The sequence below is a fragment of the Miscanthus floridulus genome, chromosome 3 (assembly GCF_019320115.1).
Source record: "Miscanthus floridulus cultivar M001 chromosome 3, ASM1932011v1, whole genome shotgun sequence".
Lineage (NCBI taxonomy): Eukaryota > Viridiplantae > Streptophyta > Magnoliopsida > Poales > Poaceae > Miscanthus > Miscanthus floridulus.
The window spans coordinates 140,914,700-140,930,929 of NC_089582.1; the positions used below are offsets into that span (position 1 = coordinate 140,914,700).

General features: G+C 42.4%; 2 protein-coding genes and 1 pseudogene across 7 annotated transcripts; all 3 read right to left on the bottom strand.

The window, feature by feature from the left end:
- Positions 1–321: 321 nt before the first annotated feature.
- LOC136542637 (auxin response factor 17-like) lies at positions 322–1,784 on the bottom strand (annotated as a pseudogene).
- On the bottom strand, positions 1,605–6,404 carry LOC136542635 (putative pentatricopeptide repeat-containing protein At1g19290). 5 transcript variants are annotated; one of them, XM_066535160.1, is made up of 5 exons: positions 3,170–6,404; positions 2,536–2,745; positions 2,332–2,441; positions 1,876–1,967; positions 1,605–1,764 (listed from the first exon to the last, which is right to left on the bottom strand). In XM_066535160.1, the coding sequence occupies exon 1, from the start codon at positions 6,168–6,170 to the stop codon at positions 3,273–3,275; it is 2,898 nt and encodes a 965-aa protein (XP_066391257.1). In that variant the 5' UTR covers positions 6,171–6,404; the 3' UTR covers positions 1,605–1,764; positions 1,876–1,967; positions 2,332–2,441; positions 2,536–2,745; positions 3,170–3,272. The 5 variants fall into 5 exon arrangements, with proteins under 5 accessions (XP_066391257.1, XP_066391256.1, XP_066391255.1 ...); XM_066535159.1 differs by having other exon boundaries at positions 2,332–2,745; XM_066535158.1 differs by lacking the exons at positions 2,332–2,441; positions 2,536–2,745.
- Positions 6,405–8,375: 1,971 nt separating this feature from the next.
- LOC136542634 (calmodulin-binding transcription activator 2-like) lies at positions 8,376–15,453 on the bottom strand. 2 transcript variants are annotated; one of them, XM_066535157.1, is made up of 13 exons: positions 15,263–15,453; positions 14,711–14,830; positions 14,006–14,121; positions 13,318–13,406; positions 13,131–13,173; positions 12,507–12,684; positions 12,275–12,394; positions 11,874–12,196; positions 11,042–11,380; positions 10,235–10,920; positions 9,574–10,153; positions 8,745–9,077; positions 8,376–8,636 (listed from the first exon to the last, which is right to left on the bottom strand). In XM_066535157.1, the coding sequence occupies exons 1-13, from the start codon at positions 15,303–15,305 to the stop codon at positions 8,520–8,522; spliced, it is 3,087 nt and encodes a 1,028-aa protein (XP_066391254.1). In that variant the 5' UTR covers positions 15,306–15,453; the 3' UTR covers positions 8,376–8,519. The 2 variants fall into 2 exon arrangements, with proteins under 2 accessions (XP_066391254.1, XP_066391253.1); XM_066535156.1 differs by having other exon boundaries at positions 11,874–12,202.
- Positions 15,454–16,230: the final 777 nt, after the last annotated feature.

The window sequence follows — 16,230 nt, forward strand, 5'->3', positions numbered from 1 at the left end:
CAGGCTTCAAAAAATGTATTAGTTCAGTATCATTGAGTCATTGTTACTGAAATAATGCTCTGCCCTGACCTACGTCACCTACCCTTCTCATCCAGACAGATTCAGAGTTATTCAGCGGTAGTCTAGTTTACTATCTAATGACTAACATTGCATTAAACTCACAGTTCTTCAAACACATCCTTGTTCGGCTGGTCTGAAATTTGATTTGTTCGGTTTATTTTTTCAGCCGGAACAGTATTTTTCTTTCACAACATTTCAGCAGCCAGAACAGTGTTTTTCAACCAGTTTCAGCCAAGTTTCAGACCAGCGAACGGGGCCGAATCTTCTTTTGCAGCCTGTTAAATTCAGAGTTAATCAAAGCATCTTGTATTTATTCTTTTGCAGCCTATGTAACATTTTGTCTGACCATGAGCAGTACAATTAGGTAGTTCCCGTCATGGTAAAAATGTACAGGTTAATTCTAATGCAATGACCTACACTTGCTATCTTCAGTATTGCTAATCTATTACATGTTGCTTCGAGTATGTTTTCCAATAATTCACTAAAACCTATGCTTGCTATATATTCCCACAGCTTCGATGGTAGAAAGTGGTCCTTTGACCACTGATTTCACGTCGTATTTATCCTTCTGGTTTGCCTGAGAGAGTTAGCCAGGTCATCGTCCTGCCCACCTACGGATAGACATCACATGAAAGGTTATAAGCGATAGATAGAATGCATATTGCAAAATTATTTAATAAGCTAACATATCTACAAAGGCTAGCTCTGCACCTCATACCGTGCAGAGAATGCAAGCATGAGCGGAAAAGGAGATGGATACATTGAAAGTTATCACAGGCTCACCAGCAGTTCATCCCATAGTGACACCCTTGGCTGTCTCTCACCAGCAGTTCTTTAATCCCAGCCAATCAATATTTATTCACGGGTAAATTTTGTGATCATGCAAAACCATGGAGTAGGTATCTGTGAGATAACAAACTTTAAGGCAGTACCAGAGTAATATCCCTTTCAACTGAAAATTTGCAACAGATATGGTTGACAAGGGCTTGTAGTAAGCAGAGGAAACAAGAGAAGCACAAGTCCATAATATACCTTAACAGAACACCACAGTGAATTTGGCCACTGAACAGAATCATAATCACTGATTCCTGTAATTGTCCCCATGTATCTGGAATTGAATACATCTGGTCTGGTTAGACTGCTAATTACCACTTATGACTGCGTAATCGCTAGTTCAGTATTCAGTGTAAGGAACGAGGTATATTGACATATGGCCTAAGCCAAAGATCTTGTTGGCGCATGAACTAATGCTCAAAAGTAGACAATGTGTAGGAAAATGGGAAATTAACTCTAAAAGTAAAACCTACAAGGTTGGTATTTTAAACAGATTTGAACTTACCTCGTAACGCTAGACTCTTCTGTCTTCTGTCTCAAAAAGCATCCTGAAACGCATCCCCACAGATATAAGGGTATGGTACACGGCCTCGACATATTTTTCAAGCGATATGACAAACTCTAAAGGTATTGCCCTGCAAAAGCAAATGTAAAAACATCTGACAGGAAAAGCGCCTGAAAAATAAATGGTTATAGAGGTTCTACCTTGGGTTGTAGAAAATTGTAAACCGGCTATTTGTCGAAGCAGGATGAGCAGCTGCAGCAAGAAGAGCGATATGCATGCTATCACTTGATAAGACTGAAGATGGCATGACAGTTTGTGGCCAATTTGCCCGGCAAATTCTCAGCAGAAGCTGATCGTTGTCATTCCTGACAAGGCAATGAGACATGTAAAAATCAACCAAACAGAAACCATCTGATGGGAAGGAGACAGAACAAGATAGGAAGTGACTGTTTTAAATACTGGAAGTATGAATATACCAGATAAAAAAGGACGAAGTCACCAGCAACGAGTTTCTTTGAACTTTCAAAGACACACGAGCCTGTAGTTAGAAGATGCCGCTTTGGCTGACCTGCATTAAGAACAGTATTTAGAAGGTTATGCAACAGCCCTTCCCACGAAATGTACAGCAACACGTGTAACAATATTATTACACTAAGTACAAAAAAAGACAGCATGAAAGGCTGCAACAAAGTTTTCAGGGAAGGGGGTGGGGAGTTCAAAACAGATTTGTTAGGCTTTAAACTCAACAAATAACCATGTCAAACATATATAGAGCCACATATTTGGAAGTAAAACAAGAAATAATAACCATTTTCGTCTAAGGGAGGTTACGAAAAGACGACATGTTCAACAGATAAGTGTCACGGAAATGCGTATGTTGCGTTGGATTTGCGGTCATACAAGAAGGGATCGAGTTCGGAACGATGATATACGTGATAGATTAGGGGTAGCACCAATTGAAGAAAAGCTTGTCCAACACCGGTTGAGATGGTTTGAACATGTCCAACGGAGACCTCCAGAGGCACCGGTGCGTAGTGGAATCCTAAGCCAGGATAGTAACGTGAAAAGAGGCAGAGGAAGACCGAAGTTGACTTGGGTAGAGGCAATAAAAGGAGACTTGAAAGGATGGAATATACTCAAAGACTTAGCCTTAGATAGGAGTTCTTGGAAAACAGCTATTCACGTGCCTGAACCTTGATTGCTTCTGCTGGGTTTCAACTCTAGCCTACCCCAACTTGTTTGGGACTTAAAGGCTTTGTTGTTGTTGTTGTTGTTGTTGTTGAGGTTCCAAACATTTCTCACGATATGCCCTTTTGCATGTCCCTTTGCAGAAGATAATTTTATTGCTGAGAAATGATTCATGACACTTGCTTGTTGAGCACATGGTTTAGCAAAATAAATATTGACAATTTAAGTATCACATTTAAGTATTGAAAATAAGGACACTAGATAACACATCAAATCAAAGACTCTAAATGTGCTTTAAGTATCGCATGATAATTGGCTACCTTCATCTTGTTAATACAGACTTGGAATTTCTATCAGCTCCTTCTAGAACTGCTTCAATCTTGACAAAGCGCCCCAATAACAATAAGCTACTAAGATTCTCCTTGGTCAATTTTGATCTTCAAATTAGTTAATGAGTAGTATTATATCTGGTTAGTCAAAACACATTTTTAAAAGTACCTAATGTGCTATGAGCAATGAATATATAAACATAATTTCACTAAGGTTGCAGATATATAAGAACACTAGGTCAAAATAACTTACCATATCATGCCTAGATATAAATGATTCCTCATGATTTGCCTCCTCATACAAACCATATGTCACTGGCATCTTCCAAGAGAAAAGTAGACATGCTAAGAATGTGCTAGCACTGGTTGTGCATCTTCATCTGACATGTTTTCCTATTCTGGTTGTATACAGCAGGACATGATTGTTTTACATCCCCAGACACATTGGTGGGCAGAAATCCACGGATATGCATCTTATCATAAATCTTTGAAATCTCTATCATGTTACCGCATCTAACATAACCTTGAATCAGCGTCCAATATGTGACATAATTTGGATCTACATTATTCTCAATCATTTGATCAAGAAGTTTGATTGCTTCTTCCATATAACCTTGAGTACAGAGACCATTAATTAGTATAGAATAGGTGAACACTGTAGGCTGAATACCTTCCTCTATCATCCTTTGTTTTAGCTTAAAGGCCTCTGTTATGTAACCATCCTTGCAATGCTTATCAATTAATGTATTATAGGTGATAGCATTAGGGGATATACCCTTTGTCCGCAACTTCTTAAAAAGATTAACAGCCCTGCATAACTCCCCGGACTTGCAGAGACCATATATAAGAGAATTGTAGGTTACTATATTTGGAGTGAGACCGACACTCAACATTTTATCCCTCAGATCAAAAGCTACATCAACAAATCCTGAAGCAGAACAACCATGGATGAGGCTAGAATAAGTGAAATTGTCAGCAACAAACCCCTTGCTTTTTAGATCTGCAAACAAGTTTTTAGCATCTTCAATCCTTCCCAATTTGCATAGACCAAAAATAACAATGTTCCACATGATTTTTGCAGAAAGATGATTTCCACCAGCAACAGTATCAATGACATTTGCTACTTTCCCTATCTCAAGTCTGGGCGCACTGATATCTGGAATCATGTCAGTACCTACAAGATTTTGCAACACTAAATTGGCCTCATCAACCTTTCCCTTCCTGTAGAAACAACTCACTAAAGCACTGCAAATAAAAAGATTTGGTGTCAGACCTTTCTCAACCATTTCAAAATATAAGTTATAGGCTGTATGCAAATCTCCCTCTTTACACCATCCAGCAATCAGAGCTCCATATGTGACTGTGTTAGGAGAAAGTCCCCTAGTACTCATTTCAAAGAGTATATCATTCACCTTTCCATGTTGCTTAGCTATGAAATGTCCAGTTATCAAAGAATTGAACAATTCAATTGTAGGAGCAAAGCCTAAATTTTCCATTTCATTCATAATGCGAGTAGCTCTTTCCATGTCGCCTATCTTACAATAACCACTAACTAATGTTCTGTAAGTTATAATATCAGGAGGACATCTCCATTCCTTCATCCTGTCAACAAGCTCTTCTGCTTCGGGCATCCTCTCAACCTTACACAACCCATTGATAACTGTGTTAAATGTGGTTATATTTTTTGCTAATCCCCTTGCTAAGGTTTCTTTCCAAAGGTTTAAGGCCTTCTCAGTTTTCCCTGCCTTGAAGAAACCATCAAGCAAGGTGCTACAACTGATTTCATTAGGTGCCACACCTTTCTTCAACATGAAGAACCACAGTCTAAGTGCATCATCAATTGAGCCAAGCGAGCAAAAACCTTTTAGGAGCGCATTATATGTTAATGTCGTCACCGTGAATCCATTCCTTACCATTGTATCATATGTTTCAAAAGCCTTGTTCATCAAACCCTTTCTGCAATACCCATCAACTAGGCTATTGTAACTGTATGTATCTGGCCTCACACCAACACCTTCCATTTCATGCAAAATGTTATGTGCTTCCACCATTCTCCCCAACTTGCAATATCCATTAATCATTGTGTTATACACAAACAAATTAACCTGGAGCTTAGCATCCATCATCTCATTCAGCAATCGAGCTGCGTCCTCCATTCTTCCCATTTGGCAATAGCCATTGATCACTGCACCATAAACAGCCTCATCAACCACAAGCTGCTTATTCTTCCTAATCTCCCGAACAACCCCCTCAGCCTCCTCCATGTTCTTCTCATTACAATATCCCTTCACAAGCAATGTATATGTAACTATATTTGGTGACAAACCTCTCCCAGGCAGCGACTCCAAAATCCTTCTTGCATCATTGGTCTGCCCCACCTCACAATAGCCATTCATCACCGCATGGTATGCCACTAGGTTCACCTCCACACCCATCTTTCTCATCTCCTCCACGAACTCCAATGCATGCCCCACCCCCTTAATCCTGCAGTAAGCCTTTGCCATAATCGCCACGGTGAACTTGTCTGGCAGAGTCCCTGCACTCTGCATCTGCTCAAACACTGCCACTGCAGAGCTCAAGTCCCCAGTCTGTGCTAGCCTGTTGAGCATACTGTTACAGGACCGCATGCTAGGGCGGCACCCGAGCGTCCGCATTTCGTCGAACACCTGGAGGGCGCCGTCGAGTTGGCCGGCGTTGGCAAGCGCACGGAGGAGCAGGTCGAATGAGGCTGCGGAGAAAGTAAACTCCTTGTATACCTCGACGAGGTGCGGAAAGAGAGGCGGGGCCGGGGGCCGCGCGGAGAGGAGGGATGCCAGGATCGCGCGGGCGTCGGCGGAGCGGCGGGCGCGGGCGAGGATGTGGACCAGCTGGGCGTGCGCGAGGAGGGAGGGGCGGGAAGGGGCGAGGCGGAAGAGGTGCAACGCGGCGTCGGGGTCGAGGCGGACCCGGCACAGCGCCGCGTGGAGGAGTGCAGGGGTGAGGGGGGCCGAGGAGGAGAGGAGGCGGGCGGCGGCGGAGAAGCGGTGGAGGAGGAGGAGGCGGGTGAGGCGGCCCAGGAGTGTGGCATCTGTAGCGGCGTCGGCCGAAGTTGGCGCGGAGGAGTGGATGTCGCGGCGGAGGAAGGAGAGCGATAGGAGGCGGCAGCGTATCTGGGGAGGCAAGTGGGGATGGCCAGTGGCGGAGCTCGGGCAAGATTTTAGGTGGAGCAGAAGTGCAGCAGAACGTACCGGCTGTTGCCCCCCGCCGTTAGCCATTGCCAGCGCCACTCCTCCACTCGCCGCCGGTGCCCGCGCGGGAGGGAGGAGACCGCCAGCGCCTCGCGTCCTCGTCCTCGTCCTCGTCCTCGAGACCTGCGCCGCCGTCCTCGACCGTGCCCCGCGCCAGGTCCGTGCGGAGGAGGGACGGGGGGCAGCCTGGGATGTGCTTTGACTTGAACGCGACCCGCGCCGCGTGCGCGCCGCCTCCCTCGACTGTGCCGCACCGCCGCCCTCAACTGCCGCCCCCTGAATGGCTGAATCCTCTACGACATTGAGCCTGGCCCGTCCCAGCCTCGCTAGGCCCACTCGTTCATGCAAACGCTGGACGTTTGGTTGCCCCGTTCGATAGACAGGCCTATACGAGGTGCTGTTTGGATACACGCTAAACTCAAACAGCCCGGGTAGAAAATAGAGGTGTTCCCAAAAAAAAAAAACGTAGAAAATAGAGGTTAGCGGCAAGCACGCGCCACCAGCAGAGCCAGCCTCGCCGGCAACGAAAATAGATTCCTAAGGGCTAGGCTCTCGCCATTTTGCGCCACTCAAATCTGGAAACATCCGGCTGCCTGCAGCACTTCACCGGCCAGGCTGCGCTTATAAGTCTGTTGCCTATCACCCTTATCAATCATGATATATTATTTTTTTTCTCACGACAAAACATCTTCAGTCGGCAAAAACTATCAGCTGAACAGCTCCAATTTTTTGGTTGCCTAGCAAGGAGGAGCCTGGCCAGGCTCCATGCTCTAGCTAGATAGGTTACAAGGATACAAGATGTTCGTGTTTGACTTAGTAAGGCCCTGTTTAGTTTGGACCTCCTAAACTTTAGTGACAAAAACTAGGGACTAAACTTTAGTCTTATCTGTTTGGCTCCAGGGACTGAAGAGAATTAAAGGGCACTAAAGCTACTATACAAAGACAAAAATACCCTGTACTTTTGGTCTTTTAGTCCCTTTTAGTCATAATGTTTGGCATTGATGAGGAGTAGCCTCTGTATTTTTGGCCTTTTAGTATCTTCGGTCACAATTTAGTGACTAGATGACTAAAGGCCTTTTAGTCTCTTTTAGTCACAGTGTTTGCCTTCAAAATGACTAAAAGAGACTAAGGGCCTGTTTAGTTTAGTTTAGTCTCTAGACTAAATTTTAGTCTAGGGACTAAACTTTAATCCTAGGCTGTTTGGTTTAAGTGACTAAAAGACACTAAAGTTGTTGAAAAAAAAAACGCCCCTATTAATTGCTCATGATCTTTTTCTTGGATGGGGGAGGGGTAGTAATGAGGAGCAGGGTTGTCTTTTTTAGCACTTTATGTAGTCCCCTTTAGTCACCTCTTGGTGACCAGATGACTAAGGCCTTGTTTTGTTTTCCATGGGAATAGGGACCAAATACTAAATTTTAGTCACTTTAGTCCCTTTTAACTAAACAAGAGGGACTAAAACAGGAACTATTGACTAAAAGGCAGAAGTCCCTTGAGGTGAAGCTTTTTGGAACTTATGGGGCCAAATTGACACCCCATGCCCCTCTCCGGTCCCCACCCCTCCTAGTCCCCCCACTCTGCACATAAGAGTCTTTTAGTCCTTCTTCAGCAGCTTTAATGTCCTTTGGTCCTCTCTAGTCCATTCAAACAAACACCATTAGGAAAGTTTTTGTTTTAGTCTCTAGTCCTAGGACTAGAGAAATAAACAGGCCCTAAACCCATTTAGTCACTTTTTAGTCGTCTTGTTTGACAAAAAAGTGAACAGAAGAGATTAAAGTGGGGTGCCTAGTTTAGTCACTCCAAACCAAACAAACCCTAAATTTAAATGACTAAAGTTTAGGAGGTACAAACCAAACAAGGCCTAAACCACAAAACCCTTTTGATTGACTGCACTAGGATTGTTGTATTGAATTAAAATAAAAAAAGTATCAAGGTAATATTTATTTTACTTGATTCGATTGTATGTATCACTATTTTTATCATATTAAACCTTAATTTGCTTTGAAATATATTAATGTCTTACCATCGTTATCCTGCTAATATCTTGCATCCCGCGAGCTTGCCTATTTCATTCTTGTTGTTTCTTGGAAGTCAGGCTCGTGCCAGAAACATTTGTTGCAAAAGTAAAGCCACAGCCACGATCCCAACGGTGATCATCTACAAAGTTGCAAACACCCAACCGCATTCACGAGGACGCATAAGAAGCACGAGACGGTAGCCAGAGCAACAAGCAGGTAAATCGAACTATAGAAGTCCATGTATTAGCTATATCATTATCATATGGTGTTCAACGGTGAGTAGAGATCATTTAGTAACAAGAATTTACATCTAGTCTGATAAAGAACAGGTCACTGCCTAACTGGTCTAGTAAGCTCCATGTCACGAAATAGTCGACATCGGGGCATCCCCATCATCCCGGCATAGCTCCTCCAATTCAGCCATGAAATCACCCCCATCGGTGCCAGCTGAATCAGCCAGCATCCTGTCCTGCATCGCCTGTCCAAACGTCAACAACATAGACAGAGTAAGATTGATCACTACTCGAGCTTGTTCAAGCGAGGGCTTAAGAAAAATGGGCGACTACTATGTTAGAAAAGGGAGGACCTGGGACTCTTGTAGGCTGTTAACACAGGCTTGCAGCCTGCGGTACTGGTCTCTTGCTTCAGGATACTGATTCATTGAACGCACACGAGACAGTGCTCTTTGCAACCTGCCTTCAGCCTGTTTCCTGCCATCCTTCAAGAAATCATATTCATCCTCAGCCTCTGCCTTTGCAGGTTGGATCTGCCATGATGGACCTTCAAGTTGTTTCTCAGGTTGGAAACCTCGCAGACCCCTTCTCTTTCTCCTCCACCTCAGTATGACTTTCTCCACAATGCCAACAGACCAGACTACCTTCCGATAGTTTTTCCTTACCTGATGTCCACGTACATGGGCCTAACAAACAAGAGAGTATTCTTAGATACTGGGAAGAAAAAGGGATGGGAATTTTACAGCTACAGCTGTACTTGACAGCCTAATTTAATGTGATGGCTCTAAATCATCATCAAATAAATGTAACTGTCTGAAACTGAAACATCAAGAACTTTGCAGGGAAGACATAAGCCCAATATACAAAAGAAGTGTGCCTCAAATAACTACTACTACGACCACAAACTTTACTTTGGGCTGCTGTTTCATCAAATACAAAATTATAATTACCAGTGGCTGAAAAACATTGCTTAACCATGGAAGTGGAACTTGGAAAGATTTCCATAACGAGGAAAAAAAATCCAACAGGAGTAGGCCATTAGTTTGATCTAAATGACTAAAAACTGTGATTTCTCAAATTAACTATGTCAAAAATGGTAAACAGAGTACCACTATAACCTAACTTTCATAAGGTTATATGAGATTTCAGACCCAAAAAAGTAGACTAGCAAATAGAAATTACCTGTATCTTCACAATTTTCTGCCGGATAATCATAAACTCTTTTCTTCCTTTCCATCCTCTAAACTTGTTTTGGATACGAACAGCAGCAGAATGCAAATCACCATGTCCAGATTTCGGATTTCTAAGGGAAACAAGTGAAAGTGTCCGTTCATCAGACAATCCACAATCATCATCTCCATATTCAATAACCTTCTTTCTGTGGAATGATTCCACCCTAAAAGCTTGAAATATTCTGGCCGCGGCTTGAGTTGATTTACGAACTGCACCAAGTGAATCTTTTAAGGACTCTTCCTGAGAATTAACACAAGCAAGCTGAGAAGAACTAGGTTCTGCAAAATCTTCAGCTGCTGTTGCTGTTAATCCACATATTTCTTCCACATTGCCACCCTGCGACTCTTTTAGTGTAAGAGCTGAGAGGTGACTTGTCAAAGCAGACTCTGCAAGAAAACCAGCAATGCCTTTGTGACCATTTTCTGATGCTAAATCAGCAGGAGTTCTTCCAGATGGATACTGCTGTGTTGGATCTGTTAAAGGACCAGGTGCAGCTCCATTTGCTATCAGGGCACCTACTGTCCACTCCCTAAAATTACAGAAATACCATTAAGTCCAGCATGGAAGGGCAGATGAAAAAAAATCACGAGGAAAATTATTTTAGAAATACCTTCCACAAGATGCAGCCCAGTGAAGTGCAGTCCATCCACGAATATCCCTGAAGTTTATATTTACTCCTGCAGCAACTATTGGTTTGATAGCCCAATCATAGCCAAGTGCAGCTACTAAATGAATGGCACCTTGTCCTTCCTTGCCTAGGACATTTGGACCTTTTCCATCATCATGTATCTTATGGATAAGCCAATAATACAGCTTTTCTTTCACCTGTTTCTCAAGATTCTGATCCCGTACAGTGGACAATTCCTTCTCATCTGATGGCAATGCCAGATTAGACAAATTATCATCAAGCATCAATGAATTGATAGTGTCGATCAACTCAGACTTATTTCCATTACTCAAGACATACTTTTCGTAGTCTTCTTGTTCCAGGGAAAGTAACTTATCAAGGCGGATATGTAAATGCATTTCGTTTATGCCGGTAGTATGCTGATCTGAAGTATCCATATAATGGGTCTCAGAATCACGGAACTCAAATTCTCGCACTTCACTACAAGCTACTCTATTTGAACATGTCACATAAAATGGAACTCGTCCAGAACGATGTACTGGTGTATAGCAACGCAGGGAGCCATCCACTAAAACTTCAGCAGGGACTTCAGCATCTCCAAACATACAAGACCACTTGCAATTTTCCACATCTTCTTTTTTTGCCAAAAATGTACCAGTAATTAAGACCTGCATTGTGTAAGAAGGGAAAAAATCAACGCTAATTAGTAGTGCAGTAAGCTTTGGACGCCTCATGCCCTCATAGTCATATATATTGGGGCCCATAAACATAATAGAAGATGGAACAAACCTTGGTTTTTGTGCCATTGTATGCCCAGCTTGGAGATACATCAATAATACTGAAGAGCTGGTCTTGGGAAAGTGAGGGGCTGACTACAAATGCATCCAACTGCTCATTAATAGGTATACTAGATCCATCAGCAACATTCACGGTTTCAGTAGTACTCCAGAAAGCATCAGAACTGGACTTGATATCCAAATCAGCAACCTCTGGAAGCTCATTGTTCATCCACCTTGAAAAGCTGTCGAATTTCTTCAAACCATCTGGCTCCATCTTAAAGGGGTCTGATGATGACTGCTTTAAAAGTGGATACCTGACACTTTGATCTGTATAACCATCACTCTCTGCCTGAAAATAGAGGGTTACATCATACCAGTCCATGGAAATAGGTAAACTTCCCGGGCCCTACGGCATCATTCTTAAGATACTACAGTAAATTGCAACGCACAGATATATTGAACAATTCAAGACAATTTTAGAAAGCTAGGAATCTAGAATATAAGTGCACTGCTGAAGTTAGTACTTTCTACTGAGTAATTTGACATAATAAGCCAACAGTGGTCATTGAACAATGAAAAGTTGAAGCACCTAGTGTTTTTAATGAAAAAAAAGGTAAATCGTTCTCCTGGGTCATGTTCTATGTGGCATCCAAACTGGAGGTGCTTATAGCTTTCAATAGAGCACTGCTATGATATTGCAGAGCTAAGGGACTCCCACCTCTGCAGGTGGACTTGACAACTAACTGTCACAGAAACGAATATTTGCAGAGAAGTTACACAGCAGCAGCAGAAACTATAATGCTTTTAGAGGCATTGAGCAAGACGAGAAAGTAGCAAATCACCTTTGAGGACGTTATGCCTGCTGCACTAAGTGCATCAACTTCCTTTTGCGTGAGATTGTTGGTGTAGAGCGCCTCAGACATAAATGTCTGCAAACCATCGTCCAGACTGTTACCCAATGTTGCAACAGAAGAATAGAGTGTCGAATCCATGAAGCCGCCTGGATATTCTGGAAATGATTCACCCAACAGCACTGAATCAATTGAAGTTTTGGGACCACCTCCTAACTCAGAGCCAGTTTCATTGGACACACTAGCTATGTCATTGTGAGTGGCAAAATGATTGATTAAGTTAGCTCCTGTAGGTTGCATTTCACCATGATAACCTGCAGCTGTAGAAAATCAAACATGAGCTAAAAGCCAACATTTATATATAACATTTGAAGGTGGAGTAAAAGGCTTGCCTAGATTATTTACAGAAACACTTGGAGATGAAGCACCAAATAAGTTACCCATCATGATACCATCCACAGGCTGCCGCATCTCAGTGAAAGGGTGGTATCTGGAGCTTGCTCGAGAATTATCTGTTGCAGCAAATTATGCATTAGAGACACTAAACATTTATTGTTCATCATGCAGCGTCTAATGTATACTTAGTACAGATGATGCAGAACGAAGATAGAGAAACAGCAAGACCTGTTTCAGCATCTTCATATTCCGAAATCTGTCCACTAATTGGGCTTTCAGCATCCATAGATTGGGAGGCTACCTGGCTCTGACTAGCGAAAGAGTTTGAACATGCAGGACTATCAGCATTAGATAATCCTGCATTCTCTTCAGCTTCTTTAGCACTATTGAAACTTTGTTTGACACCCTGCAAAAAAAAAAGGCAATCAGATATGGAAATAAAATATTCTTAAATAAGGCTTGGATCAGAGCAAAAACTGAATTCAGAATATTCTTGCACCCTAACAGAATTTCTTCACTGCCAGAAATAATTTATTTTGTAGTTAGCAAGTGATCTGGAGAACAGGGTACCGCAGCAGTGAGCAGTGAGCTTTCAGTTTGCAAATATTCATGCACTGATCTAGACTATTAGTCACAATTGGAACAGTCACTTTTCCCCCTCAACTGTTATCTCCTTTTTCCATCAGGAGATCATGTGGCTATCATAAATGTACAAGTAGAAGTAGATGCCAGCAATGTTGGCATTGATGGTGAACGGATATGAGGCTATGAGCTTTTCAACTGGCACTTAACAAAACTTTCAAAGAAAATAGAGAGATGCAAATTCATCTTGTCTTGTGAAAGCAAACATACCTTGATTTCAAGGTAGTGAACAAGAACAATATTCATGAAACCCCTGAAAAACAGGATAATAATCATTATCATTTCAATTTTATTATGGGATCATCTCAGCTATCAGCCTGATGTATGAATAGACTTCAAAAGTTTTTTATTTATGTTATATAGTCAGTTATGCTATAACACTGTATCTAGCACTTACTCTTCAAGCAGCCAATATGTTCGTCTTTGGAAGTTCTCATTCTCCTCGCCATGGGCATAATAGCAATGAAGTACATCAACACTGCCAACCTAAAAGGACAAGGTTTCAGCTTGAGTAATCGAGTGGCAGAACCACAATCAATAACAATGGATAACCAGATACAAGAAAGAAGTAGCAGTCATTTGGCAGCACCATGCAATTCCCATCATCCTTTTTATTAGTGTTATAACAATATTTTCATAATGACTAGGAACAATGTAAATCTTATATTGCTAATTTATGTAAAATTGTATATTTCTGGTCGGAGGAAGTAAACATTTTTTTACTGCCATCATAAAAGAAATATCAGTGACCCCATGAACTGACTCAATGTTAACTAGCCTATAAGTTAATGAAATGAAAATCTCAACCACTTCTTCCACCTCCGGTCACAGAAGAATGTCATCAAGGAAAACAGAACTTAGAACTTCTGAACTTCTGACCACTTGTATCTAAATTGGATGTATGAAAAAAAATTGGCTAGATTTTCATTACTTCTATATAATAATAATAACATGCAGTATCTAAAACAATCTACGTCCAGAAACTAAAGATACTAATTCGGTGCATTTCATAAACCACAGCAGTAGCCACCATGTGTTTAATTTCTTCAAATTTTAATAAGAAAAGGAGCTCTGTGTGCACTAACTTTAAGCTTCTCATGGGCTTCTTTAACTGTCTTTCCATCCTTTTTCTTTCTCCAGTTGTGTCCATCCTTCCTGAAGTATCTCAATATTTTCCGATCAAACAGAAACAGCGAACCACCTGAGAAATTTTCAAGCAAGGAACAGTAGTAGTGCATCAGTCAACACCCAAAAATACTGAAAGCTCATTGCGAAGTGCGATCACATGATAACATAAACAAACTCATGAACTACAATCTGTTCCTACTGTAAGGTATTGATGTCTGATGTCATTAACAAATGATTGGTGACAAAAGAACTAATGGTCCCTAATCTTCTAAAAGTTCAATGAGCCAGTCAATTAGCATGATTGATTAATGAGAAGTTAGAACATTATATGAAATATATGTTTCAATACAAAAGATCCTCCGAATGTACCCATGATGCCATTTGCATGATTAAGTATATGGCACCTGAGCACAAATCTTTGGTATCCAACAAAACAAAAAAGGAAAATAGTAAAACTGGAGTCCTGATGTTCCATAGAAAACAGAAGAATATATCTTCCTACAGCATAAAAATTCTCAGAATGCATCCACTACACTAGCATCTTATATGCCAATGCCACCTGAGCACAAGTCAGCATCCAGCATACCAAAAAGGACTAACTGGCTAACACTGCATGCTGACATGTTCTGGGGTGGAATAATTCGAGTAAGAACAAGCATTACTTTGAGGTCTGTTTGGCGGCTCAGGCGCAATGGAAAACTTCTTGTAATTTGACAATATTTGGCAGATTTCGGTGGGCCGCAGCCACCTATTCTGAGCTTCCAGTAGTATCTGAGGAATATCTGCAGATTAACAGCGACATTAATCAGTCATCAGCCAACAACACCAGTAATCACTTGTTGTACGGTTCCACACTAGCACGTGCACAAATTTTCCTTCTATGGTCACCCATTTCCCTTTCGTTTCCAGAAATTCGACACCGTGATACCTCCTAGACAACTGGGAGCCTCCCGAAAGTGCAAAACAAGCTCCCAAGCCAAAAACAAAACTATCCACAATAGTTCTAACCCTGAGGAGTTGTTCTAAGCAAAAGACGAAGCCCTAAAATCACCCGAACACGCAATCCACAAAACCCTAAACGGATATAAACACGACGCGGCAGCTTAGCCCTAGACAAACGGGAAAAAAATCCTAAATTCCGAGGAGAAAACCTCGACGGACGCATACAGATCAACTCAGCGGTGGCGGAAACAGAGAGGCGGACCCGCACGTACCTGGGGGCTGGTTGGACATGGCGTACTTGCGAATCTCCGCCATGCGACGATCCGACCGCGGCCGCTGGCGCCGCCACTGCCGGGTCCAATCGCAGGGCTCGGGAGGCTAAAAATTGCAGGGCTCACGAGGGGATTTGGGGATTTTTGTCTGCGCGGCGAGGCCCTTCACGGGATTTAAGAGCATGGAATATTTGCTGCGACGGCGGTGAGTGTGACGAGTGAGAAAAGGGGGCAGTAGATGGAAGGGGAATAGTGGGAAATGACCGTATAGCCCCTGGTTACTGGTGGGATACCAGGGGCACCCGTACGAAAACCGGAATCCGCGGTGGATCCTCGCTCGGGATGGATATTTGTTTTTATTACCATATATAATATTGTAGATATAATCAAAGATTAGATATATCAATCAATCGGAATAGCAAAATAGATATCAGATCAATTCTTTTTTATAACGGATTAGACCAAAATCATTTATATTTCCATGTATATAGTGATTTGTTTTGCATCTAAGGTGCTTTTGGTTCAACTCTTGGGATAGTAATAGCAATGTAATCAGTTGAACAAGATTATCTGTCACAGTAAAGTAGTTTGATTTAGACGCCCGCGACTTCAAAAAAAAAAATCACGCGAGTGGAATTCGAGGAAGCGAAAAGAGACGTGCCGCAATTTTATGCAACTAAAAAAGCGTTAAATTTAGCAGTTTTATCTTGGCTGCTTCCACCCGTCACTCTGGCTAAATTTAGAGCGTGTTTGATGTCGAGATGTCAACGGGGAATTCCCCATCGGGGGTTACCGCCCCATCCCCATCCCCGTGGGGGCAAATTTCCCCCGTCCCCGTCCCCGTGAAGGCTCATGGGGAGCACTTCTTCCCCATCCCCGTCCCCGCTCGGGGATTTAATCCCCGCGGGGATCCCCATCCCCGCAACATGTGAAGCACGCTCGCCGTCGTCGTCGTGGACGCCATCGAC

Bases quoted from the DNA above. Each gene is read 5' to 3' on its own strand.
- LOC136542635 (XM_066535158.1), bottom strand. From the start codon at position 6,170: ATGGCTAACGGCGGGGGGCAACAGCCGGTACGTTCTGCTGCACTTCTG.
- LOC136542634 (XM_066535156.1), bottom strand. From the start codon at position 15,305: ATGGCGGAGATTCGCAAGTACGCCATGTCCAACCAGCCCCCAG. The intron at 13,174-13,317 runs GTAAGTGCTAGA...CCTGTTTTTCAG, and splicing joins ACATATTGGCTGCTTGAAGA to GGGTTTCATGAATATTGTTC. The intron at 10,154-10,234 runs GTATTTCTAAAA...CTGTAATTTTAG, and splicing joins TGGGCTGCATCTTGTGGAAG to GGAGTGGACAGTAGGTGCCC.